Source organism: Barbus barbus (genome assembly GCF_936440315.1).
Source record: "Barbus barbus genome assembly, chromosome: 11".
NCBI lineage: Eukaryota > Metazoa > Chordata > Actinopteri > Cypriniformes > Cyprinidae > Barbus > Barbus barbus.
In genome coordinates, this window is record NC_136739.1 from 26,267,593 (window position 1) to 26,295,048 (window position 27,456).

The 27,456-nt window shown below is 37.0% G+C and overlaps 1 protein-coding gene across 1 annotated transcript; it reads left to right on the forward strand.

Annotated features, from left to right (window-relative positions):
• LOC306877179 (carboxy-terminal domain RNA polymerase II polypeptide A small phosphatase 1-like) lies at positions 1-27,326 on the forward strand. Its single transcript, XM_079428756.1, has 7 exons — positions 1-401; positions 13,695-13,849; positions 19,372-19,473; positions 21,633-21,689; positions 23,642-23,734; positions 24,741-24,926; positions 25,092-27,326. Exons 1-7 carry the CDS (start codon positions 326-328, stop codon positions 25,218-25,220), a joined length of 798 nt encoding a protein of 265 aa, XP_079284882.1. The 5' UTR covers positions 1-325; the 3' UTR covers positions 25,221-27,326.
• Positions 27,327-27,456: the final 130 nt, after the last annotated feature.

Here is a 27,456-nt window from a genome sequence, read left to right on the forward strand (position 1 = left end):
GCCTTGAAACCGTCGAGTTCCATGTTTTTATGTTGAAATTGAGAGCAGAGCCGTACTCCATGTTGTGAAAAGTCACCATCTAGGAACTTAACTTTTTATAATGATTTTTATTTAATTTTCTTGTTGTCGTCTAACTTATAAAAGCATAGAAATCACATTCAGTCTGGTATGGTGTCGCATTATGAATGTTCTTAAGCGGTAAAAGCCTTTTGGATTTTTGGGGGCATTTGCAGGGAGTTTTTTCTTTCTTTTTTTCGTAGCCAACCGAAAGATTTTAATACGGAAACCCTTTTTAAGTTGCGATTTTACTGGCTTTACGGATCTCATGGACCACCCGTCCTCCTCGGTCATCACCCAAGTGAGCAGGGATGAAGAAGCAAGTGCTCCTTTACGGGACAGAGGTGAGTTCAGAGAAAGTTTGGGTGTCAAACTCTCATCAATGTACGTTGCTCGGCTGGCGCTTCATACAAAGTTAAATTCCGCCAAAATGCCGCATTGACTCGACCTTATGGAAAACTCAAGTGTTCAATCACCCATTTCCGCTCATCAAAAACGTGCCATATCTACTTTCTGAGGGCTGGTGACAGTTGAGTCATCTTGGGGATGAGTGCAGACCCATCACATACAGTTATCTTCATTTGCATGCCATAAACTCGAGTTTAATTAGAAAGAAAACTACTTTCTCCTATAAGTGAGTGCTTTGATGTAGAGGGGGCGTGTCCATGATGACACTTCACTGAGGCTGTTCTTGTTTACTATGTAGTGTGTGCTGTATGTAGTACATGTTCTGCTTATGTGTGCACCTAACTCCTAATGAATGACTCCGAGTCCCTCCTCAGGTGACAGGTTATCATGAGACAAGATTGCATAGTATAATCATTGTTTGGTAATGGCAGGCTTCTAGCCTCCCTTGTCTTATCTCTGATTTACAGATTAAGTCTTTTTGTTATGGTGTCAGTGCATGAATACACAAGAATTGTTTTTATTGTGCTAAACTGGTATAGTTTTGTAGTACGCATTAATGTGGTAAAGATTCATTGAATGATCAAGGAAGCAAAATGGAAAGGTTTTATTAGTTAAAATCTGGACACCGGTTTATGCTGTATTGATGGTGTTTTTTACATTTTGCAATAATCATAAAGTCATCACAATTCTGAAATGACAATATGGGAAGTGGTGGAATTGTCATTCTAACTTAGATGGCAAGATTTTAAGATCACTGCCCAAACTTTTGACTGGTAATGTTATTGAAAGGTCATAGGTCATAATGTGACCATAAGCAAGATAGGCAAGATAGGTCAAAGGTTAGATGAAAAGTGACTCTGCAATCAATTATTTGACTTTTCAGGAAAATATTATGACTACGACAACTTTTAGGAACACAAAGGTCTCTTGTAGCTATTTTCTGATTGTTGAAGATTTTGAAGATTTCAGATGTTCCAGAAAATGTTTTGACTAAACTGTACTGTACCCTGTAGTGTTGCTTATCTTCTGTCTGTGATTGTAGTTTCTGTGATGTAAACAACACATATTTTCATGTTTTCAACTCTTGGAAACATGACATCCACATTGCTAATCATATCTAGCTATTTTTTGCTCCGTGATGATGTCTACAATAATCTATAACTATATTTTGGCAAACTCTGTCATTATTAATCAATTTATTTAAAATATTTATTTAAAATATTCATTTTGATTCCTTATGCTATAAAATTGTTTAAAAATAGTATGTCGTCTTGGGTATTATGCTAATATGCATGTTTAATACAGCTTTAATTTTTCTTTCATACAAGTAGTTCTGTTTAATTATATAAGAGGGTAAGTCACAGAGGGTCATTACTGAAAGGTGTGGCTGTTTACAGAGTGCTGTATCAAAGCATATTAAATGCAAAGTTGACTGGAAGGAAGAATGTGGGTAGGAAAAGGTGCACAAGCAACAGGGATGACCGTAAGCTTGAGAATACTGTCAAGCAAAGCTGATTCAAACACTTGGGAGAGCTTCACAAGGACTGAACCGAAGCTGGAGTCGGTGCATCAAGAGTCACCACGCTCAGACATCTTCAGGAAAAGGGCTACCAAGCCACTTCTGAACCAGAGACAACGTCAGAAGCGTCTCACCTGGGCTGTGGAGAAAAAGAACTGGACTGTTGCTCAGTGGTCCAAAGTCCTCTTTTCAGATGAAAGTCAATTATGCATTTCATTTGGAAATCAAGGTCCCAGAGTCTGGAGGAAGAGTGGAGAGGCACAGAATCCATGTTGTTTGAAGTCCAGTGTGAAGTTTCCACAGTCAGTGATGATTTGGGCTGCCATGTCATCTGCTGGTGTTGGTCCACTGTGTTTTCTGAAGTCCGCAGTCAATGCAGCCATCTACCAGAACATTTTAGAGCACTTCATGCTGCCTTCTGCTGAGAAGCTTTATGGAGATGCTGATTTCCTTTTCTAGCAGGACTTGGCACCTGCTCATACTGCCAAAGGTACCAAAAGCTGGTTCAATGACCATGGTGTTACTGTGCTTGATTGGCCATCAAACTCGCCTGACCTGAACCCCATAGAGAATCTATGGGGTATTGTCAAGAGGAAGATGAGAGACACCAGACCCAACAATGCAGATGACCTGAAGGCCGCTATCAAAGCAACCTAGGCTTCCATTAAACCTGAGCAGTGCCACAGGCTGATTGCCTCATGCCACGCCGCATTGATGCAGTAATTCATGCAAAAGGAGGCCCAACCAAGTATTGAGTTCATAGAAATGAACATACTTTTCAGAAGCCTGACATTTCTGTTCAAAATATCCTTTTTTTATTGATCTTATGTAATATTCTAACTTTGGGTTTTTATTATCTGTAAGCCATAATCATCAAAATTTCAAGAAATAAAGGCTTGAAATATTTCACTCTGTGTAATGAATCTATATAATATATGGGTTTCACGTTCTGAAATGAGTGACAAAAAATATTGACCTTTTTCATGATATTCAAATTTTTTGAGATGTACCTGTAGACTATACAGGTCCTTTTAAAAAAATTAGCATATTGTGATGCTAATTTTTTGAGATAGGAATTTTGGGTTTTCATGAGCTGTATGCCAAAATCATCAATATTAAAACAATAAAAGGCTTGAACTACTTCAGTTGTGTTGTAATGAATCTAAAATATATGAAAGTCTAATGTTTATCAGTACATTACAGAAAATAATGAACTTTATCACAATATGCTAATTTTTTGAAAAGGACCTGTATATGTTTTTTCAGAGCAAAAATAATGATGAATAATAATACTTAATTTTTACCATAATTTACAGAAGACACCCACTAAAATGTCATTCAGTCACACGGTAACGATACTTAACATACAAAAATAAAAACTTGTCAGGCATATTTACAACAAGAATCATTAGATAACATGAAAAGATTCTTTAAGGATTACAATGCAGTGCCCAAATACTAATTAATTGCCATTTTAAATCTTTAACAATTTTTGCCTCTATCTTTCAAAAATGTTTTACCCATCATCAATACATTTTTAATAATTTAAAATAATATTTTTTTTTTATTTTTTTTTTACGCAAGTTATGTTGTGCTAAATCATTACGGAACGGTTTAATTTTATTTTCACAAGTTATTTAAAACATTAACATAGCTACTTTGCAACACTAATGACATAGTGCTGATTTAGTTTAGCTTATATTGTACACCAACATTGTTACTTTAAGCTTTGTAGAATTTAGCAGTTCCTTATGTTTTAAAAATATAAAGCTGATATGTTTCAGCAACCTTATAAATGCATTTGAATGAACACAAGCATGCTTTCTAAATGATGACGACTACAGTGAGAGACAGGGAGGATCTTCTACGGCTAAAGCTATAGCAGTCAGCCTCACTGCTTGTTTTTCCAACCGCTGTGTTTTTCACCAGCGCTCCTTTTTCCCCTCTTGCGCACATAGAGATGGAGATGGTTTACAGGCCTGTGTTTTTGTTAGAGATTTGATGAAAACCACTCCCTGTAGCAGGTTCAGTACAGTGCACAGATCCTTTCCGTCTGTCTTAGCATTTTATTTATATATATATTAGTTAATTGTGCTCAAATCAAAAAGTGTCCTGTTGAAGAAAGTGATACACTGGAATATTTAGGAAGGTGTATTATAGTTAATAGAAGGGGCAAGTCTCTGTGATATGCCTAGAGAATGTTGCAGAACTAGGTAGTTACATCTCCGATTGGCCCATGAATGTAAAGCGAAATGGATTGTTTTGTAAGGCAAAGTATGACGTGGTTGAAAAGGAATCAAGAGCGTACTGCCTTTACAGCCATGTGTGATATTAAGTTTCATAGTCACTCTTTAAACTAAACATTTCTCACAAAACCAGTTGTTTTTCCGAGCAGTGTTTTCAGCATTACTGGACTAAAAGCGACTAAAATCAACAAACTGTCTGGAAGTTTTTCATAAGAATTGGCAAGTTTAACCTTACGCAAATGAGCAGCAATGTGTGGAGATTCTCAGTATCTCATGAGATATATTTGAATGTAGTCAAGGAAAGTCAAGGAGTCATTTTGACTGAGTATATGCACAAGGATGGATATGGAAAAATAAAAAAACCATGTCAGAAAATGTCTGCATCCAGATTTCACCGAGTATGATTTGTGTATTGATGATAATTTTTTTAAAACATTGCACTGCTGCAATTTATGTGCAGAAACGTAATATTCTAATAATTTAATGTTTTATTATAATTGAAATTTAATATCTGTAACTAATAATTGTCTGCATGTTGATTTCACGGAGTTTGATTTGTGTATTTATAAGCTTTTTTTTTTTAGTTCACTGCTGCTGCTAATATACAAAAACTTTCCCTTGTGCAATGTTTAATTATTTAATGTTTTATTAATAATTGTAGTAAATTTTTTTTGTTTGTTTGTTTTAAACCGGCTGTTACTATCATTTGTGATTAGATTCATGGTTGATGTGTGAGTTTTACCTGGGTTTTGGTTTGGCTTGCTTGGGTCCCTTTTTTGGCCTGTCTGTCAAAAGTGCTGGCTCATGAATCGTTGGAAGACTGAGTAGCTTGAGGTGTATATGAGTCAAATGATGCTTCTGTGGTCTTCGAGGCGAGGACTGTTCGTGAGATCTTTTTATACTTTCATTTGTAAACATGATTAGAACTGCATGTTTGTTCTGAAAGAGCGATACGCAAGTTAGACCACATCAAACTCAAGTTGGCACGTACTGTGGCACGTACTGTAAATGTGATAGCGCCTACCATTACATGTTTGAGTCCAGTGGTGTGGTTCAGTTCTTCATGTGTGGCTTGTTTCAACATGCCTTGATGCTTACGAGGAATCCCTGGATTTTCTTGTCTTGAGCATCTTTACTCTCAATTTAGCAGACAGTAGTACTGTTTTCATGTCGTGTCGTAATGGTTGTTTACAATTTTAGCACTCATGAATGCCACTACAAAGTCATAATTACCGGTAGGAAGCGTGGATTATTTCACCTCAAACTCACCAGTCAGCCTTGAAGGATCATGGCGGAAGCAAATTGGTGTTATTCACAGTATGTTGCAATGGTGTATGTTGTTGACAGTTCAGTTTGTAAAGCTCAAGTGTAAGGACTTTTTGGCCTTTACAGATTTTTACTTGCCCAACTGTTTACTTATCACACAACTTCTTCAAAAATCTGTGCTGGCCAGTTAGGTACTTTTTGTTGATCAGTTTTAAATAAGTGCAATTTGCATCCACTATGTCCAGTGTATCACAGAATTCTAGTGCTGTCAAACAATATGTGTGTGTGTACTTTATATATATATATATATATATATATATATATATATATATATATATATATATATATATATATATATATATGCAAATATTTAAAAAATATATACGTGTGTGTGAGAGCATTTATATATACATAATAAATATATATATATATATATATGCAAATATTTAAAAAATATATACGTGTGTGTGAGAGCATTTATATATACATAATAAATATACACAGTACACACATATTATGTAAACAAACTTTTATTTAGGATGCGATTAATCGTTTGACAGCACTACAGAATTCCAAATGTTTATATTTTCATGGCATAAAAACACATGCACAAGATCAGTGAATGTATAGGGTAGCTGGCAAACCAGGCCCAGGTCAGTAGGGTCATTCATCCTTACTGTTGAGCCCTGGTTTGTATGTATTTTGTGTTGTTAATAGAGAACAGACAGATAAAGCATGTTCTGCTCATTTAGCTGGTTTTTGAATTAATTAGATTTTGCAGAAAAACTACATTTTCCTATCTCTCTGTGGCAGCACTTGAATGCTAAAATGCATAGAAAAATATTTAATTTTATGCATTAAGATGTGTTTATCCAAAGCTCTTTACACTGCATCAAGGTCTACATTTAATCAGTTCATGCATTCTCTGGGAATCAAACCCATGACCTTGGTGTTGCTAGCACCATTCTATACTGTTCAATGCACTTTTTAAAGTGTATTTCTTTGTCAAATAATTTAATAATAATAAAAGTAGAAGGCAAGTTGCATAAAACTGTCAAACTTCACATGGAATAAGTGCAAGTTATGCATCCCTTAAATTCAGTGCATGACTTGAAGTCTTGGATACTGGAGTTAGACTAAACTCTAACGTGTCGCGTCTGGCCATACAAACACCCGGACTGCTTGCATAATTCAGTAATCGTCATCTTAACGGCTTGGTCTTTGAGCTAAGGAACATTTTAATACATGGATTAATTTAGGTGCGCTGATTAATGCACCAACATAGAAGATATGTCACTGGATGATGTTTACTGAGGCTTAGCTTTTGGCGTGACCCTGTGAAAAGCATGCCAAGACATTGTCCAGGACGATCGGATACATTTTCGGTGGAGCACCTGTTCACCACTTTGTTATAGTACTGTATTTTTAGAAAGGCCAAGCTTCAAAGCTGTGCCCTAGTCGTTTCTCCATGTTTGGGATTGACAGCGGCTAAGGCTGCATTGGTGAGTCTGCTTGCATATGCCAAATATTCCTAATATTTCAAAACCCTTTTTGTTATTTCCTGTCTTAGAAGGTGTTACGGCCTCAGCAAAGTGGGTCAGTGGATGTGGTCAGTAATCGGAATACCTCGCTGTCTGGATTATTTCGGCATGGTGTTCCCAAGCCTTCGCCGTTCTTTACCTGTTTTGTTTGTACATGAAACATGATCTGCCTGATGGAAATCAGAGGCGGGACACAATGAAGGCTCAGGGTAGGCCTTCCAGTGCCTTGCGGCGGCTCTTACTTCACTTCCTCTTCCTATTTTGGTTTGGCCGGGCACAGTGCAGCAGAGTTATGGGCCAGATATATGGCTGCATTCCAGTGAGGGTGCGCGGAAGGGAGACAGGGAGCGAGAGAGAGAGTTCATTGGGGCCCCTGGAGGGATTCTCATGCTCTCTGAGTTTAATCCAAGCGGCAAGACTGTAATTTTAGGATCTGCTCTGTTTGTCTTGCGTTTCCTTTCTGGTACTGGTCACTTTGTCATTAGGCAGTGGTTGGGTATGACCCCTTTTAGCGGCTTCTGCATTTGTTGAAAACTAAGATTTAACTAGTTAATTTAATTCAGAACTTCAGTCACTGTAATATTACTACCAAATAGGGCTGGGCGATAAATCGATTTTATCGATTAACTCGAACGTGTAGTTTGTCGATTTGTTTGAATGAAAATCGGTTTTCTTTTTAACATCCGCCGACGCTCCCCTCTTAGCTCCAGTAGTTCCGAATGAGCTCAGCCCTCCCCCCACGCGTTTACACATCATGATGTTGAAGGCCTAACGTTTCTTCGTTTTTGTACGCGACTGCGCAGCCTTTCAAAGTATACTCCATTTGAAGTTGTACGCGAACGCTGGGCGGCCGGTGCACGCTCTCTAGAAAGCTTCAACCATGTTCAGTGTCTGCTCTATTTTTCTCAGTTAAGTCATGACTGATAACAAATATTTTTTTAACTCTTTTAAACCAAAGCTGAGCTGTCTCATACCCTCTTGCTCACAAGTGCTCAATGTGAGCGTCTGTTGTTGCAGTCTCCGCTATTTTGATGTCCGTCTTTTTAGTTTCGTTTTCAACTGTGAAACAACGGCCCGGAACAGTGTTGCTACCATGTGGAAAAACTGATTGCTGTTAAATAACTTCAGTGCGCATGTGCGTCCTGAGCGTACGCTCGTGATCCCCCTCCCCCCCGCAATCCGCCGCATGTACGGAAAGAAAATTACTTGTACTACTGAACTCCTTAAAGGGAATAAATACGAGATGGGAGGAAAATATATATTTCAATACTTTCTCTCACAGTTTTATCAATGGGTAATTGTATATAAAATTGCGGGCATCAGGGACTGCTTTTGAATGCAAGATAGCTTTTTAGTTTCACTTTCACTTTCAAGATTCGTGATCACGTACTGTTTATACTATGGAGCGGCAGTACTTACCACACATTTTACTAGATCAGATGTTTGTCAGTGGTGCTGAGGATCTGCAAACCATTTGTCATCGTCCCAAAAAACAACCAACAGTCACTGATATTTAATGCTGTTGAATGTTTTGTTTGCACTTTAACAGAACTACCTCCTATCTACTGAATAGCAAGATGTTAAAACTTGTGTTTAAAGAACTTATCAAAAAGGGTCACATCATTTTATGTTTTATGTTATGTTACGTTATGTTAAGTTACATATTCACTTTTTACAATGGCAGGGCCTGCCGTCTTGTCTTTTTGGCTTGTTGTTTCTGATTGCACTTTAACCCCAAGGGGGAAATCCAGATTAAATCCCAGAAGGGAAAATCAAAACAAAATGAAGTTAAAACTAGTTTTGAACAATTTCTTTGTCATCGGCAGATTGATTTTAAGTAGGAAAAAAAAAAAATCTATTTAAATCGTAAATCTGATTTTTTATAAAAACAATCAGGGGTTTTTTTCTTAGGCCATATCACGCAGCCCTACTACCAAATAGACAACAGTGAAATTAAATATTAAAAATGAAAAAGAATGTGTTTTTTTGTGATTGAAACGGATACATTTATGGATGCATGCTGTATGTAAACACGTATTACATAATATATACAGTATCAGCAAGGATGCATTAAATTACATTCAATTGATCAAACATGGCCGTTGTTATGGAAGGAACAGAGGAAGCGTTCAGATCCATCTGTAAAGCTTTATTCAGAGACATGGTCGTTAAACAGGCAAGTTTCTGACAATGGCAAACAGGTATATTGAGGGCAAGGCAAGAGTAGTATCTTAAACAGGCGTGGTCGATCAACGGCTAACAATATCCAGAGGGCTTTGACAAAAGAGGTAATCCGTTAACATGAACAATAGTCCAGGCTGGGGCAAACGGTATCCAAACGGCAAGGCAATGGGTAAATTTAAGATACACAGACAAGAATCAAAAACACAGGAAAACAGGCAAGACTATGACTTCGACTAGACTAGGAAAATTTAAGACAGGCTTCGTAAAGTAGCTATCACAGTGATGGATGCTAAATCCTCGGCAATCTGGAAGAGGAAGTCCAAGGCTTTTAAAGCGTGACTGATAGGATTCAGCTGTGTGTCTGTGCAGTCAGTGTATTCAGGTTTGTGTGCAATCGGTGCAATGGATGATGGGAAATGTAGTCCAGGGTATAGTGTAACCGTCTGTAGTGTGAGAGTCCTTGAGATGAGCGGATGACTTCTGGTGGTGAGTGAACGGAAGCTCATAGACCGGATTCGTGACAGCCGTAAAGACTTTTTACAAAATATTTATATTTCAAATAAATTATATTCTTTTAAACTTTCTATTTGTCAACAAATTCTGAAAAAATTATCATGGTTTCCTCAAAACCACAGTTTAACTTTTTTCAACACTAATAATAAGAAATGTTTCTTGATGCCAAATCAGCATGCTAGAATAATTTCTAAAGGACTGAAGACTGGAGTAATTATGCTGTAAATTTAGTAAACTACATTTTAAAATATAAATGGGGAGCAGTTAAATTGTAATATTTCATAATATTACTGTTTTTACCGTATTTGGTGTTGCTTTCAAAAACATAGAAATCATTCAGACCTGAAAAGTTGATTGTACATTATTTAGATTTTTAACATGATTTGTATTTGTCCAGTTTTCTAAAAGACTGTGGCATGGGAAATGTCTAGAACTTGATTTTGCTGTTATATTCTAGATTTTACTTTTTTTTTTTTTTTTCTTCATCAAACACTTTAAATTGCAATAAGTCCAGGGTATAGTGTAACAGGGGAAGTCGTGGCCTAATGGTTAGAGAGTCGGCCTTGTAATCCAAAGGTTGCGGGTTCGAGTCTCCGGCCGGCAGGAATTGTAGGTGGGGGGAGTGAATGTCCAGCGCTCTCTCCACCCTCAATACCACGAATGAGGTGCCCTTGAGCAAGGCACCGAACCCCCAACTGCTCCCCGGGCGCCGCAGCATAAATGGCTGCCCACTGCTCCGGGTGTATGTTCACGGTGTGTGTGTGTTCATTGCTGTGTGTGTGCACGTTGGATGGGTTAAATGCAGAGCACGAATTCCGAGTATGGGTCACCATACTTGGCTGAATGTCACTTCACTAATGTAATAGCCTACATTTCAGGAGTGAAGTAATATATATTATAATTTATTTATTTGTTTATTTACAACTTTGGCACTTCTTTATAGTTTTTGAATGTTTAGACTTTTTCCATAACAAATGTTTGTCTTCAAGAAAAAATAATTATGTTTTATGGTACTATTGCAGTACCGTGATAATTTGGACATGCCATGATAATACTATGGTTTTTTTGTGTAGTTCCATATAAAGAACATGATCCTTGAATACAGTTACAATATCACAATATGTACTTCTGTTTACAAATATTTACCATAGTATGTGCCAAATTGTAATCCACGAATTATGGATTTTGCTGTTTGAGTAACATCCATTCTAATGATCCTTTCTTGCATGAACTAGTCACTGTTTTGTTTTCCCTCAGAATATTGTTGTTTATGTTGCTGTAGTAATCTTAGACTTTTGTTTTCAAATGTGCACTTTACTGGACAAAATATGCTTTACTTTCACAAAGTATACTTATTGGTTGCAATGATAATATCACTAGTTGATTGCTATTCATTTGTTATTTAAATTTTTAATTTTAAAGGTCCTGTCAGCCTACTATCTTTGGTTGCACTAATTCCACCCTGTCATAAGTTAGTCTAGATCCCTTCATTGGACGTGCAAAGTATGTGCAATGTCACACAAATCGGCTGCCCTTGTCCACCAAGGGGTGGCATGAAACAAGTTACGAGTTTGTAACTTGGGATCGCATATCACCATCGTAAAATCAGTCACTGAGTGGCCTCTGTCCGTCAGGATTGGAATAGCATTGGGACCCTCTTTAAAAGAGACCCAGATAAGCCACCCTTAAGTATGTGGACAGAAACTGAACTGGGTGGGGTGAAAAAGTTGTAGCCTAATTATCAACTCTGGAGAGCTGAAGTGAATTTAGACCTCAGACTCATTACAGAACGCCAAGGAGTCAAGTTTTCCTTATAATTGTCTCTGCTAGCTAGTCTCTGTTTGATCTTTTTCTGTTTACAAGTTCAAGTTTGTTGCTTCAAGCTAATAGGTTACAGCTTTTCAGTCTTTAATCATAGTGTCAATCAAGGTATCATATGCAGCAAGAGATAAACATATGGTTGAGCCATTCCCTCCTGTCCCACGCTGGGAACACAACAAAGTTTTGTTTTGCGATTCCGTTTATGTCGTGGTCTATATTTGTGTAGAATGCCATCACTAACCACTGTCAACAGTTGCCCGCGGGTGCTATTTAAAGCCCTATGATGTGTAATATCAGAGGAGTCAGTGTGAAGCGATGGATGCGGTTTCTTCACAGTTCCCTTCACCTGCCCTTTTCCTCACATTTGTAAACCCGTCACTCTCGTGTCCTGTGTCGGGATGCAGGTGTGATCGCTTAGTGATGTTTCACTATTATGACCTGTCAGATTCTCTGGATATTTACAGAGGGTCATATGCACGGTTAGCGTGTGTGTGGTATCTTTGACAAGTCAATGTACATTTTATGTTTGAAGGTCTAGAGACCTGTTTTATATCCCGATGATGGGCTGGCAGCTCACGGCATATAGGTTAAGTTTGGTTTTAAGGGCAACTGTTATGTTGTAGGACATGTCAGAATGAAGATAAATCTAATAGGCTAATCTAAATTTAAAACAAAAACTCAGCCTTCAGTTTCTGATCATGTTCTTTTACCCTCAATCACAATAAGACGCTCAGAGTAACTCAAAAGTACTGTGTTCTAAGTAACTTGTTTATTACAGCTCGGTTTGATACATGAGCTTTTAGTTTGAATTTTGAATGGCATGCTAATCTTCCCTGTTGACAGCTGCCTCGACCGTCTTGGCTGCAGCCTAATTTGTCAAAGATTTTGTCTCGCAAAGTTCAGCTTTCGTCACTGTTGTTCGCTCTTCTAAGTTGCCTAGGGCTGTGCTGTTGCTCCGAGCCCAACATAGATCCATAATCACGTGGCTTTCCTGTAATGTGTCACTATTCATGGATACTATGTCTCTGTCTGCTGTATTTGGTGACAAATATCTTGCTTATTAGCAAACAGTAGGCATGGGTAGTTTGAATAATTTAATATAAGAGTCAAATAACACTGATTTTAAAACTGTTTGATGCCAAGAACCCCCAAATATGATGATGATGATGATGCCCTTTGCAAAAAAAATCCCTTAAAATATAGAGGTGGTCATATATTTTCATTTATGAAGGCCCATTTATACTGTTTAAGGAAAAGGGTGATATTATAGGTCTGCAAAATTAAATAATTAGCTTTTATATTCTTACTGTATTAAATCCAAATTGAAATCTTAAAATATTTTCTAAATCGAAATATTGACTTATTAAAAGTGTCTTTTCTTCTGCTACTTCAGAGCAGTTTTATAGGTAACGTTAATAGTATTCTGTATTTTATTTTTTATTAAATTCACTTTTTTGGGGCACAGTCATATTGCAACCATCTGTGAAAACAAATTGGACTATTAAAATGCGAGATTACTTAATCTTAGCAGAGATGCAAAGGAAAATCAATTTGTGCTATTTAAGTCATTTTTTTTAGTGGTTGACTTGTTAGTTTGAGGGCATGTCAGACAGATATTTTGCATACTTGTTCTGCACTGTGTTAGACTAAAAAGCACTGTTCTATGTTGTATGTTGAAGTTCAGATTATGGAGTAAGTTTTGGGAAACTCATGGGTGTGACACACGTTTTTCCAATTAATAAAACCTCCACTCCACCCTTTCAGAAATCCATAGACATGGTTTCACTCTATACAGTTAAAACACCAGTTACGCTAAGGCTTTCAATGAAAGATTTTTCTGATGGTGTAAAAAGCCTGCTTGTCTTAATATCTCAAAACATGACTTTGACATGCTTTGGATTTGCCCTTAATTTAGGGTACAGTCTATAATTACTGAAATTATTTTGATATTTGCACTCATCTGTGTATATGTAATTGAAGACCAGTCATTACCGGTCATTAATATGTACATACGAGTACAGTCATCTCATAACGAGCATAAGCTGTTGGAACTAGTCGAGTGTATCATTTATGCAAAGATATATAACAGTAAACAGCAGGGTAGCTGTTGGTGTGATATGATTGCTTCTTGTTTCCCAGGTACCCCTCCACATGCTGCATCCTCATCGAAGAAACCCCGCAGTCGTGGTATTTTCCACAGTCTCTTCTGCTGCCTTTGTCATGACGAAACGGATCACGTGCCCGTCAACAACAACGCCCCGCTGCTGGTGGAAGAGAACGGGACCATCTCAAAAGTAAGAGTTATTTCAGTTTTGGTAACTTCTTTCTTTGACGTCCCGCCCTGAACTCTGTAGAATATTCTGAATACTGGCCAGCTCGTGGTTAACACGGCTGAGAACCACATGATCAGTTGTGATGGTGAGGAAACCAAAACCTCAAGTTAGCTTTTGTGCAATTCTTTTCCTGTTTACGAGTTGTGACAGTTGAATATACCATGATGAGAACATTTGTGGTCATGTAGAGACTCTAAATTACTCTAAATGAATGTTATAAATTAATTTAGCAAAAAGTAATGCTATCTGTTCTTTTAATTCCCAACTAATTGAAAGCCGATATGAAGGCATGTCAAACATTTTGCCACTCAGAATTCCATTGAACCAATTATTCAGGGAAAAAAAGCATGGCTGCGAACAACTATGAGCAGATCGGGTGTCAAGACGCTGTAGGTGTCGGATTCAGATTTATGCCTTACTTCAGCTTTTTATAGTGATTTGATACACCAGGAGTTATTTGTCACGTCTCTGAAGCACCAAAATAAATCGGTAGGTGTCCTGAAGGCGGGCTTGGTGCAGGGTTCAGTGGAGTCTCAACCCCTCTGTCATGTCAACGTGCACATTGCTGCTGGTGTCTCAGGCGGGCTGTGGGCTCAACGAATCCCTTCAGCCTTGCGAGCCTCCTCTGCAAACGCAGATCTCTGACTCTACTTGTAGGTTCTCTGGAGAAAGCAAACCTATGGGAGAATGTTTGGAGTGCTTCCCTTCTTCTGACCTTTGCCAGTGTTTTAGAGAACGGATGTCTTTTGTCGAAAGCAACTTTACTAAATACTTGAAATCCTCTGCCTTTTTTAAAAGCGAGCACTCAGAAGTAAGCATGCCCGCTGAACTGTGCTTTGGCCATTCTGAGGTCTCTGGACAAGGAGATCCTAAAAAGGAAAGCCAGTCTTTGGAACGTGCTGCAGATTTTTGCACAGAACAAGAAGCACTTATTGAATCCGCTACACATCAAAACGCCATCGAGATGAACGAGGCTGATGGACTTTGCATTGAAAATAGCCAAATCAATGGGGAATTTTCAGATCAGTCTTGTTCTTCTGGATACAGCTCTTTGTTGGACAGCTGCTCTGAGCACAGTGAGTGTTTTGAAATTAGCAGTTCTTCGGTTGACTTGGTTGAAATAAGCCAGAATGATGAACTTAGCATTGCATTTGAGCCAAGCGATCAAAGTGAGATTTCTGAACATGATGCTGAACAGTTAACTTTATCCGAGATGAGCCTAGATGATTGTGAGTCTTTTCAACGAGATGATGCAGAACAAGATGATGCAGAACAGATAATTTTATCTGATCTTAAACTAGGTAATTGTGATTCTTTTGAACAACATGATGCAGTACAGTTAAACTCATCAGCGATGAGCTCAGACCTTGAGTTTATTTCGCAAGATGATGCAGAAGGCTGTTTTCGACAAGATGATGCAGAAGAAATCATTTCATCTGAGTTGGGCCTAGATGATTGTGCATCTTTACCACAAGATGATGCAGAACAAGCAACTGAGGAAGATCTTTGTGATTCTTTTCTGCAAGTTGATGTTGAGTCCTCACAATTAGATCCTTCAGATCATGAAACGCTTTCTGAATGCGATGCAGAATATCACGACCAGCACAGCGAGTGTGAAAACAGCAGTTCTGAAGACAACTTTTTTGATCTAAACAGTGTAGTTGAACTAGATTCTGAAGACTGCGAGACATCTAAACAGTCCGAGCCTAACAATCAAAACAAGCTTGATAAATACCATGCCACACATTTTGAATCCCCTGAACTGTGTCAGGACTCTAAAGAAAGTAAGCCATCTGACCACTGTGTATCCCTTGAGCACACACAGCTTACTGGGCAAATGGACACCACTGATGACAGAGTTCTGCTAAACAGCCTAGATGATTGCACTTGTTCGTCGGAGAACTTTGATTATAGTCGGACCTTTGACTCCCGAACTGAAGGGCATCAAGACTGTAACCGACTCTCTGAGCACAGCGAATCCTCTGTATGTTTTAATGTTTTAGAACAATGCACAAGCTGTGGAACGTACTTTGAGAAATGTGATGTCCGTGAACAATGCACTCCCTCTGTGCCCACTAACCATTCTGAGGGCCCACATCAAAGCAGACTTGCAGGAAAATGCCTGGAGTCTTCAAGAACACATAGCTCTGTCTTTCACAACCCTGAAATAACCAAAGAAAATTTGCCTAATCATAGCAGCAGAACTGAGGTTAGGAAACCATCTCAGACCGAAGTAATGTTTTCTGGATCAATGGAAACCTTTGAGGCTCGGTGGCTTTCTCAATTTCTTACTGATCTTTTGAGGCATAATAAGGAGATTTCAAGTCCTGCTGCTGAAATCGGTGAGTCAGATGGAGAAGCAGAAGTCCCTGAAGTTGTAGATTCTAAGCCTGAAGTTCAAGCTTTGGACAACTGTAGGAAGCTCTGTAGAAGGTGTGATGAGTTGGAGAGGGGCAAATGTTCTAATGATGAAATTCTTAAATCTTTTCAACTTGCTGATGATGAGGAGGTAAAGTTTGAAGACCAATCAAATGTGGACATCTCCATGGATGCAGTGACCACAGCTGCAGGTTCTTCAGATGAATCGAGCGAGGAGGAGTATGGTGACTGCATGGATGGTAAAAGTCAAGGTAGCTCTGAAACTGAATCGTTCACAAGTTTTGTTGAGTCTGAATCATTTGAAATCTTCTCAGATCAACCATGTGATAAGGAAAACCTTCTTGAAGAGGATGATGAGTCCTTGGTTCAAATTCTACAGCCAGATGAGTACACTGATGAAGGTAAAGCTGAGAATTTTGGTATGTATACACAGGAAGGTTTAGATTCTTGTGAGGAAGAATGTGAGATTGATTTTGAGCAACAAGTGACAGGAAAGAAAAGCCGTAAAACATATGCTGAAGCTGTAGCTGTTGGACTCCCAGTTGACATGGGTCAAATCCGTGAATGTGCCAAACCAGATGAGGTCCATGAAACTGAAGATTATGGGCCTGGTTTTATGGAGGAATGCTTCTCGTTGTATTCTGAGAGCAAGGATGATGAACTTTGCTACAGAAATGGAGAGGTCGCTGAACCCCTTGTTGATATGCAAGTGTCCTGTGTTGCAGCGGTTGAAGGTTGTGGACTTGAAGTGGTTGAAAATGCTTTTGACAGTGTGTCTGGAGATTCCACAGAATTGTGTGCTGTGAAGGACACATTTCAAGGAGCTGATACTTTGGAATCACCTGTTGAAGAAAGTACATTGTTGGAAAATGAGGTCAGTCAGGAGAACACGGAAAACGTTCAAGATCTCAGTTTTGTGGTTGAAATCGATGCAAACAAGGATACACACTCTGACTTTGATGAAACTGAGGGGGCTCATGGACCGTGTTGTGGAGCGATTGAAACTACTGAAGATGAAGAAACAACCCTGTTTGACTTTGAGGATGTTGTGGGATGTTCTGAGGAATGTGACGAAGGAAAAGAGAACCCAACTGCTGATCAACTGGTCTCTTGCGGCTTTGAGGAGCAGTCAAACACAGAGACTTGCGCTCTTTGTGTATCAGATTGTCAGCAAGAGGTCAATACCGAGCCAACAGACACCTCTGGGCTCCTTCATCTGTCTGAGAAGAACCAAAAAAATGAAAAATTAGAGGAACTTATACATCAAGTTGCAAGAAGTGAAGCATCTGATCAAGACACGTTATTTAGGTCTGACCAAAAAAATAGTGAACAGAGTCATTCTTATGACGAGAGTGATGTAGCTGAAGATGAAGAGTACCCAGAGGACTGTGATTGTGAATTCTGTCTTCCACCCATAGATCAGGTACCTTTTTCTTAGGGGAGACACTTGCTAATTTATTTTAGCATGTTTTGAAAAGCCTATGCATGAATTTGATAGTTCAATGTCATAACATTTTGCTTGTAAGAGAATGCATTTAGTCTGTTTTGAGTTGCCAGACATTCTTGCCATCTTGGTTTACGCTTCACATTTTAATTAGTATGTAGCAACAGAACTAAAATAAGATGCCATGCTGGGTTCTGATTCCATGTCATGTGTTATGTTATTTAAATCAGAGTCATCTGTACACTCTCCGACTTGGTAATGAATCCGGAAGAGCCTGCAGGTCTTGAGATACTCATTCTGTAAACGTAGGACAGAGTCGGTTTCAGATTGTGTGTGCACTGTGTACTTTTCGATGAAGAATTGGTTGGCTTGCAGGTTTGCAATCCCATCCCAGCTGCAGTCAGTCACTTGATCTTCCTCTGCTTATGGAATGCTAGTGCTAAAAGAGCTACCTTATGCCCCCTTATGGATACTAATGTCTATAACTAATACACCCTGAGCTGTATGACCAAAGTTTTAGCATGGTGTATTTGCATAATGTTAATTGTGAACTACCGTGCAAAAGTTTGGAATCAGTGGAATTTTTACAATCTTTTTTTTTTTTTCTTTTTTTTTTAGCAAGGACAAAAATAACTGTAAAGACTTAAACTGTTAGAAAATATTTGGTTTCAGCCAGCACCAAATTTGGTTTCAGCACAACTGTTTTCAACACTGATAATAATAATAATAAAAAATGTTTCTTGAGCACCAAATCAGCATATTAGAAGACTGGAGTAATGATGCTGAAAATTCAGCTTTGCCCTAACAGGAATTAAGTACGTTTTAAAATATGTTAAAAAGAAAACAGTTATTTTAAATTGTAATAATATTTCACAATGTTATTGTATTTTTGGTCAAATAAATGCAACTTTTGTGAGCAAGAGATTTCTTTAAAAAATGTACACTGACCCCAAACTTTTGAACGGTAGTGTATATGCTGGATTATAGTTTTTATTTTTTATAATATTTTTTTATTTATTTATTTTTTCTGACAGTTCATTGGAAAAACTGTTTATATATTAACCATTCGGAAATGACTTTTTAAGAATCCAGTGAATTAATTTACAAATATTTTAGTTTTTTTGGGAATAACAAAGGAAAAACAAATGAAAGTGTGACATTGTCTAATACCTGAGGTAAAACAAAAAACTCAAACAGTTAAACTAGTATTATAAAAGATCATTCTTTTAAATTTTCTTGAAATGCTAGACACGCCATGCTTAGTGTTTTGCATTTTTCCATGTGACTTTATAGCTCTAAATAATATGAAGCAACCCTGTCCACCAATAGATATTTAGGCAAAAGTATCGAATATCAAATAAAATCTTTAGCAGTTGACACATTTTATTGTCCATCATACTGTGCATACCGTCACACCAGCCACCCCTACATATATTACTCATAAAACTAAGTTTCTTCTCTACTAACAGACTAGAGATACATAATATAATAAGATACAAAACATAATCAGTTGTTTTTTATAGCTGACATGCAATTCCATTTTTATGCTAATGTCTGTGATATAAGAACCTATACTGTATTTTTTACTGTAAAATAGCTTCTTGTTGTAAATGCCAACTTGGCTACTTATTTACTAGTGTCCTTGAAATGTTTATTACAGGTCCCCGCCAAACCACTTCTTCCTCAGATAAAGTCTAAAGATGTAGGGAAGATCTGTGTAGTCATTGATCTGGATGAAACACTAGTCCACAGTTCATTCAAGGTAAGTCAATGTGTTGAGCCCTCTTTTTCCATCACTTTATAGCTCGCAGCCGGTGTGAATTAACTATATGTCACATGTGCTGTTGGCAGTCCAACTAATCATCTCATGGATATGGGATACACTTGACTCAAATGTTATAGATAGATATTTAACACCATTGCATGCATTCACATCACAAACTTTAAAGCTGAAGTGTGTTATTTATCTGATGTTCTCCTGTTCGGGCTTGAAGGGACAGTTCACCTAAAAAGGACATTTCTGTCATTTACTCACTAACCATCATGTTGTTCCAAACCTGTAATACTTGTTTTCTTCTTCAGTACTCAAAATAAATATTTTAAAAATGTTTCAGTGTTTCTTGTCTGTACACTGATAGTCAGTTTGGTCCAGTGTTTTTTTGGACACCACCGACTTTGATTATATGGACAACAGCAGTTGAAACATTGTTCAAAATATTACTGCAGATGAAAGCAAGTCTTACAGGTTCGACATAAAAGCGAGTAATGATGACAGAAATTAATATGCATAGACAAGTATAAGTAAGTTGATTTCCCTTAAAAGTGTAAAAACGGTGGCTCCGCGATGCTATCAAAACACTGCTTTCTTTGTTTGAGCAGCCTAACCAGCAGCATAACCTCAACCAATGGCGTTAGTTTGAGATCAGAATTTCTGTTTGTCCAACCAATCGCAGCTGGTGGGAGGGAACATGTTTAAGTCTATATAGTATATTAATTATACATTATATAATACAATTATATTTTTTAAATACAAAATTGTGACCGTAGTGGTGCAGAATGCTTTAATGAACATTTTTGCTGTTTTAGATTTTAATTTTTTAGTGACTTCTACTTTAAACAGTCGCCTTTTATACAAACAGAGAGGAAGCACACTTCCAGTATCGGTTAAATCTGTTCTCGGATGTTAATGTAGACATGTTTTTGCAATGTTATGTTCTTATGCAATGTAATATGTAAATAATTTTAGCATTGTAATAGAACACTTGCAATGTCTGTCACAATATGTTTAACAACTAAGAACACAATGTGAAGTGTCATCTATTGCAAAATTGTGATTCCAGACACAAGTTATTTTCCGATCTTCCGAGTTAGCAGGTATTGTGCCAGTGTAAATACAAGTAAGCTTATTTGAGCCGGAGGAATGCATCAAATTGTCTGCAGTATGCTACTTTTGGTTAAATGATTCTGTCTAATGGCGCCTTTTCTGTTTGTTTTTACAATCATGCGTGCGCTTTTCCGGAGAAATGCGCCATTCCCTGATTTGACTCTTTATGGAAGAATTTTTTTTCTCCCGCTGCATGACATCATAAATGCACTATGTGCACAATTTGGGAAAGCCAGGAAGAAAAGGAATGTTTTCCTCTTGGGAGTGTCAGCAGCGACACTGTTCTAATGACTACTTGCACTCAGAACGTCAACTTTTTGTAAGTTGACGTTTATAGAGAGTATTAAATATAAGCTGTTTGTTTAAAAATCGTTTATTTAACCCTCATGTTTCAAATCTGCATGTTGTTGTTTTTTTTCTGTGGAACACAAAAGGAAAATATTTTGTAGAGTCTTTGTGGAGCTTTGTACTGTGCAACAGTTCATAGTAACCACTACCATATATATATTAACACATAATATGGTTTTAGTAGACTCAGAATACTGCAAAGTCATGGCAACATTAGTTTTTTTTAAGCTTACCAGCTATGGTCATTGTAAACGTCTTGGTAAAGATTTTTAAACATCTTCATTTGCGTGCCACTGAAAATGAACAGCATGTAGTTTTGGAATGACTTGAGAGTGAATAAATAATGACCGTTTTCATGTATGGAGTGAACTCCTTTCAAAGTGAGTCAGAATTAAAACAAGTGTGATCTTTTAGCACAAGACAGCATAATGTTACTTCATGCCACATCTGTGAATGTAGGTCACACTGTCCTGACATCTCTATAACACATAAACGTGATTATCTCAACATTTGAGATTGAGTTTCCAGACCTAAAGAGCACTCTCAGGGTCTGTAGCAATGTTCTAAATGACTGGAGCCTGTTGGGTGTTAACACATCATGTTCAATAACATCTTGCAATATAGATTTAACTTATTTTCTTCTGCCTGAAACAGTTCAATCAGTTTTACTGTGTTTTCTTTCTTCCTAGCCGGTAAACAATGCTGACTTTATCATTCCAGTGGAAATTGATGGGACAGTACATCAGGTGAGCATAATCTGTTCTCATATTAGGGTGTTCATAAATAACTGAGTTGAAAATCAGGCTATGTATGAAATTGAAACTGTATTTATATTTAATTAATTAATTAGGGGTGTAACGATACACGTATTCTTATTGAACCGCTTTCGTTTCGGTAGAACAGTTCGTTGGACTAATCCTATTACAGCATATTATCAAAGTCCCTTTAGTCTTTGATATTATGCTATTAGGTTTGAATAGTGAGCGTGCGCATTTAGAGAGTTCTTTCCCTGCATGATTCTGTCTATTAAAATGCATTTAGAATGATCACAAAATTCAAGATATGGGGGCAGAAAATTAATGTATTTACATAATTTCATATAGTTAATCAATAGATCACAAAAGAGTTTTTTTCTCTTCAAAAATCAGCATGATTACAAATGATTTTTACAACAATTCAATAAGCAGGAAGTTAATTAATAGACTTACGTTTTAGCCAGCACATTGCCTGTTTTTGCTCAATTTCGCCAACAAAAATAAATCCAAACACAGCCACAGCTTTGTTTTGCGTCTCTTTCGTTCCTGAATGAATCAACTGTTTAAATGATTCGGTTCAATCACAATGACTCACTTATTAACAGCGACTTGCTGCCACATTTAATTTCACATTTAAAGTATGTTTACATTTTTTTTTATTGATTTCAAACATCAGTTGTCATCGTTTTGTTTAAAATATCAAAACATTATTTATGCATTTGTAGTGGCAGGTTAAAGCATTACATGTCCCTCTGAACTGCATTAAACAGTGTGTTAAAGCAACCCCTTTTGCTGACTCCTTGGTGTTCACAGACTGCAGGTTGAAATCCTTTGATTACAATGTTCTATCAAAATAATGTTTCTACATGTTTTGGCAATGGATGAAAATTGTAGCCAATCATAGCCCATTATATGCATGACTGCAGTGGTGACTTATAAGGTTTTAAATAAGTTTGTAGGCCTGTCATTACTCATCTTAATTAGATGAACGTTTTATGTTTCACTTCTGTTCTTAGTGTGTGAAACTGATAATCTGCACTGACAGCTTTGTCGATTATAATGTGAGCAGTGTCATATTTTCCTGTTACTTGCTTCCTTTATAAAAAAACAGCGTGCAGTTGTCCCACAGAGAATAAGTATTTATTTTAATGCAATTTCGGTTAATTAGAATTAACAATTGCGATTACATTATCAAAAAAATAACTGATATTTAAGCTTCATTAATCACACAGTCCAAACTAACCTGTGACCTCTATTATTTGTCTGTCTGCTATTGCGCAGTGTTGAACAGCGCAGACGTTTTCTCTTGTTTATGTATTGCCGCTTAACTCGGGTGTGCTACTTGACAGTTGCCTTGCCATCTCCGCTGATGGGTCAGAGCAGCAGGTGGCTATATCTGGGTCCTGACGAAATGGAGAAACCCTGACTGGTTCTGAGAAATCACTGGCCATCAATCTCTCCTCAGAGTGTGTCTCCTGCTCTTTCGGGCTATGACAGTACGGTGCCTTGGCCCTTTAAAGGCCAACGGCCCCAGTTACACCACGGGACTGAAGATGTCTGACAGACAAGGCTTTGGCCTGTTTCAAGTAATCCAGGATAGGCTTGTAATGTCAGGAAAGCCTATTCGGGATGACTTGGTTCAGGAATGAGACCACCAGCTTCATAAACGAGCTTGGCTGACCTAGTTGTTAGAGCAAAACAACCCGTTTTATTGCATCTCTTAAAACAGGGTTTATCGTTCTACAATCTCATAAAACTCATCGTTACATGAGGAATAATTTCAAGGCTAATATAAATCTTATTTAGTAATGTGTCTTCATGAATGTGACCTGATTTAGCGCCGGTTTTTCTCATATGCTGGTTTTACCCCTTCAGATAGTTGCTGAGTTGCATCGTTTGCAGGAATGACTCATATTTGAACAGTTTTTCCTCTGTCTCTGTAGGTGTATGTGTTGAAGAGACCTCATGTTGATGAGTTCCTCAAACGGATGGGGGAACTGTTCGAGTGCGTGTTATTCACTGCAAGCTTAGCCAAGGTAAGAAGTGCAAATGGATTTTTGCACTATGCAAGGTATTCAGTATTAAGTTTATTAATGTATGTATGTAAGTTTTATAGATGTTACAGGGTTCCCACAGCTGTGGAAAATATTTCATTATTTTAAAATGGACGTTTGCAGACCTGTAACAAAAATACAGCTTAATACATTTATTTGATCCGTTTTCATAGATAATTTTATTTTTTAGTTGCCTTTTTTTTTTTTGCTATTCATTTTTTTAAATATTTCTTAATATAAATTATACCTTAATTTAATTTACTTTTTAAAAAATGTTTTAAGACCTCTCTCTCTCTCTCTCTCTCTCTATATATATATATATATATATATATATGTGTATATATATTTATATGTATATGTATATGTGTTAGTTTATCCTATGGTAATGTATCTTAATATATCTTATGTTATTGATTTTTATTTTTTACTTTTCACTCTCAATATATATATTACTATATCTATATTTTAAAGTCGTTGATTTTTATTTATTTATTTATTTATTTTCCTTTTACTCAATACATATCTTTTGTCTTAATGTGTCTTGGTATACATCTTGTATCTTAAAGTAATTGATTTTTTTCAATTATTTTATATATAAGATATATTATATACACTAACAGTCAAAAGTTTTTGAGTAAGATTTCAATAGTTTTTTATAGAACTCTGTTCTGCTCACCAAGCATTTATTTGATCCAAAATACAGCAAAAGTAGTAATATTGTGAAATATTTTTACTATTTAAAAAAGCTGCTTTCTATTTGAATATATTATAAAATGTAATTTATTCCTGTGGCATTAAAAATCTTACTGTTCAAACACTTTTGGCTGGTAGTGTAAATATTTATAGATTTATTTATATATTCTTTATCTAGTCCTCATAAACGACTTAAATCTTAGAATCGCACTATATTTTAGAGAGGTGTTTCCTTTTTGTTTTTGCCCCTCTCTCAAACCGTGTCCGTCACATTACCTGCATTCTGTTTTTCTAGTATGCTGATCCTGTCTCGGATCTGCTGGACAAATGGGGAGCTTTTCGAAGCCGTCTTTTCCGGGAATCTTGTGTGTTCCACCATGGAAATTATGTCAAGGACCTAAGCCGTCTAGGCAGGGATCTCAACAAAGTCATCATTGTGGACAACTCGCCAGCCTCCTACGTCTTCCACCCAGACAATGCTGTACGTTACTGCCTTCCTTTCTTCTTTTGCACATACAACTGCTTTGGGTCTCACAATATATTATGCGCAGTGCTTAGCCTGTTAAACCTTCTGAGAATTTGTTTGTCGCTTTGTCCCAGCATTCGTATTATACTTTTAACAGAAACCCTTCTCTGTCATGTTTAGGTACCTGTAGCCTCCTGGTTTGATGACATGTCTGACACAGAGCTGCTGGATCTCATCCCTTTCTTCGAGAGACTGAGTAAAGTGGATAATGTCTACACTGTGCTGAAGCAGCAGAGGACTACTAGCTAGCACCACACTAAGGGCAGCTGTCACTATGGGGCCAGGGAGGCTGGTGGGCTCGGAGCACCACACTGCTTCCCCCTAACAGGACCAGCCATTAGCTCAGTCCTCATCACCTACCCAGAATTCCATTCACATGATGTTTGATAGAGAAAAAGAAGTTGAATGACAGAACTGTGAAGGACTGCTTTAGATATTACGTGCATAAAATAAGAAGCTGATTGTTTTAACACTCAATTGCGTGAATCTCAGGAAAGCGAGCAAGAGTATATTTCCCCCTGAAGTCAAATAATAGAAATTATATTTTGCTTAAAATGAAAGCGATTGCTTTTTTTTGCCTTTGTGACATTATTTTGACAACTAAGCACATTCCCTCGAAATTTTGCCATAATGCAAACTTATATTTACTGTAATGTGTAAAAAATATATATATTATTTAAATTGTATTGTATTTATACATTATGGTTGTATTTGTTGTACTACCTTTAATTTATGCTCGTTTATGCAAAAAGTACTGTATTACAGTAATCTAATGATAATCACCATTGTGAATAATTATGAAAATTACAAAAAGAAAAAAACAAAATATTCAGTTGTATTTTGGTCATAATGAGGGGCAAATTATTTAATTGTCAAAATTAATTTTGCAATGCAAAAAAAGGTATGCTTTTTCTTTATGCAAATAATATTTTGTATTTATTTTACTCTTGATTTTAGGGGGAAATGTGGCCTTGTGCGATTCACCCAAAAACGTGTTACTCCTTTGCAACTCTTTCATTTTCATGGTTGAGGGAAGCCCCGTTAAAATGAAAAAAGTTGGTTATTTGAGAAGATCTGTGTTTTTTTTTTTTTTTAAAAGAAAATGACTTCCTCTTCTTGGATTTATGTCTTGATTTAAATTTCCCTCATTCCCTGCGTTTAATGAGTTTACTTCAAGATCTCAAGTAAGGACAAAACCATAAATGGCAATCACATGGAATAATATGCTGTTTTTTCTTTTAATCTAGCCAGCTTTATTAGACTCTAAAACAAGCATTCATCCAAAAATAGTTTTTTTTTTTCTTTCTTTTCCTCCTCCAATTTCTAAATCCGATAAGAAAGACTCATGATGCAATCAGCCAGCACTTGAAATTCAAGTTTCACAAAGCAACAGATGTAAGAAGAGGGAAATTGGTCTGGCACTTGTTGTCACACGGCCCGTTTTCACTCAGAAGGTTAAGGTTTTGAATCATATACAGTATGCTTTATTTTGTCTAATGCGAGGTCATTCACCGTGGCCTTATAATTACTGTAGCAAAAATTTGTCAGACAATATCAAAGTGGTCTTATTTACAAAATCAGTTTGTCTGATACTGTATAGTTTTAAATTCATAACAGTATGCCATTTGTGTGTTTATATTAATCAAAACGAGTAAAGAATACTGGAATCGAATCTTGATTTGTCAGTGGAAACAGATGTTCGACTTGTAATGCCTTAACTCTCCATTAGATCACTAAGCTGTCAGATGGTTCATTGAGAAAGTGATTTTGGCATCGGCGTGAGCATGCCGTACTGTGGACTGGAGAGCCCCTGTTAATGTGCAGTTGACGTGCCTTCTTGTTAGTTGCCATTTAATATGGATGCTTTTCCTTATGGGGATCGTATACTTGCTCAGCGCTATCTGAGTTGATTGTTTTGCAAGTGCCAATATTGATGTTTCGAGATATAACGGTGATGTTCATGTGTCCGGGAGAGAGAGGAAAGATGATGTTATGGTTTTTAATAATGTTTTGTCCATTTGTCAGTGTTTGACTTTTTAAATAGATTTGGTGATGGCGAAACATTTGCCATCTCTATATTTGTGATATTAATGACAATAGTGCTGTGCCATGGAGAAAAAAAGATTTTCTTATTCATAAAAGTTTAAAGAGCAGCTTGAGTGTTATTTGATTCTTCAAAAGCACAACTGATTTTTCTCTCTTGTACTTGAATCAAACCCTTTATTCTGGTATTATTTCCAGTAGTGTTGGATGTGCAGTTACATGGTTTGTGTATACGTTATTTGGGTTGTCTTCTACAAAATGCGTTAACATAAATCATGAAAGTCTTTAAAGGTATTTTTACCTTTTTGAACCAAAAAATGAAAACAAAAAACAAAAAAACTCCGTCAGTCATTCAAAATGTTACTTAAAATCCAGTTTCTAAGAAATGAAACATCAGTGAACTGAAGCCTAAATTTAATTGGTACGTGAGTACATAGTCTTT

What these genes read in the sequence shown, in the direction of transcription:
- LOC306877179 (XM_079428756.1), top strand. Translation starts at nt 326, where the DNA reads ATGGACCACCCGTCCTCCTCGGTCATCACCCAAGTGAGCAGGGATGAA. An exon ending in TGCTCCTTTACGGGACAGAG is followed by an intron (nt 402 to 13,694) that starts GTGAGTTCAGAG and finishes CTTGTTTCCCAG; the next exon opens with GTACCCCTCCACATGCTGCA. An exon ending in TCTTCCACCCAGACAATGCT is followed by an intron (nt 24,927 to 25,091) that starts GTACGTTACTGC and finishes TGTCATGTTTAG; the next exon opens with GTACCTGTAGCCTCCTGGTT.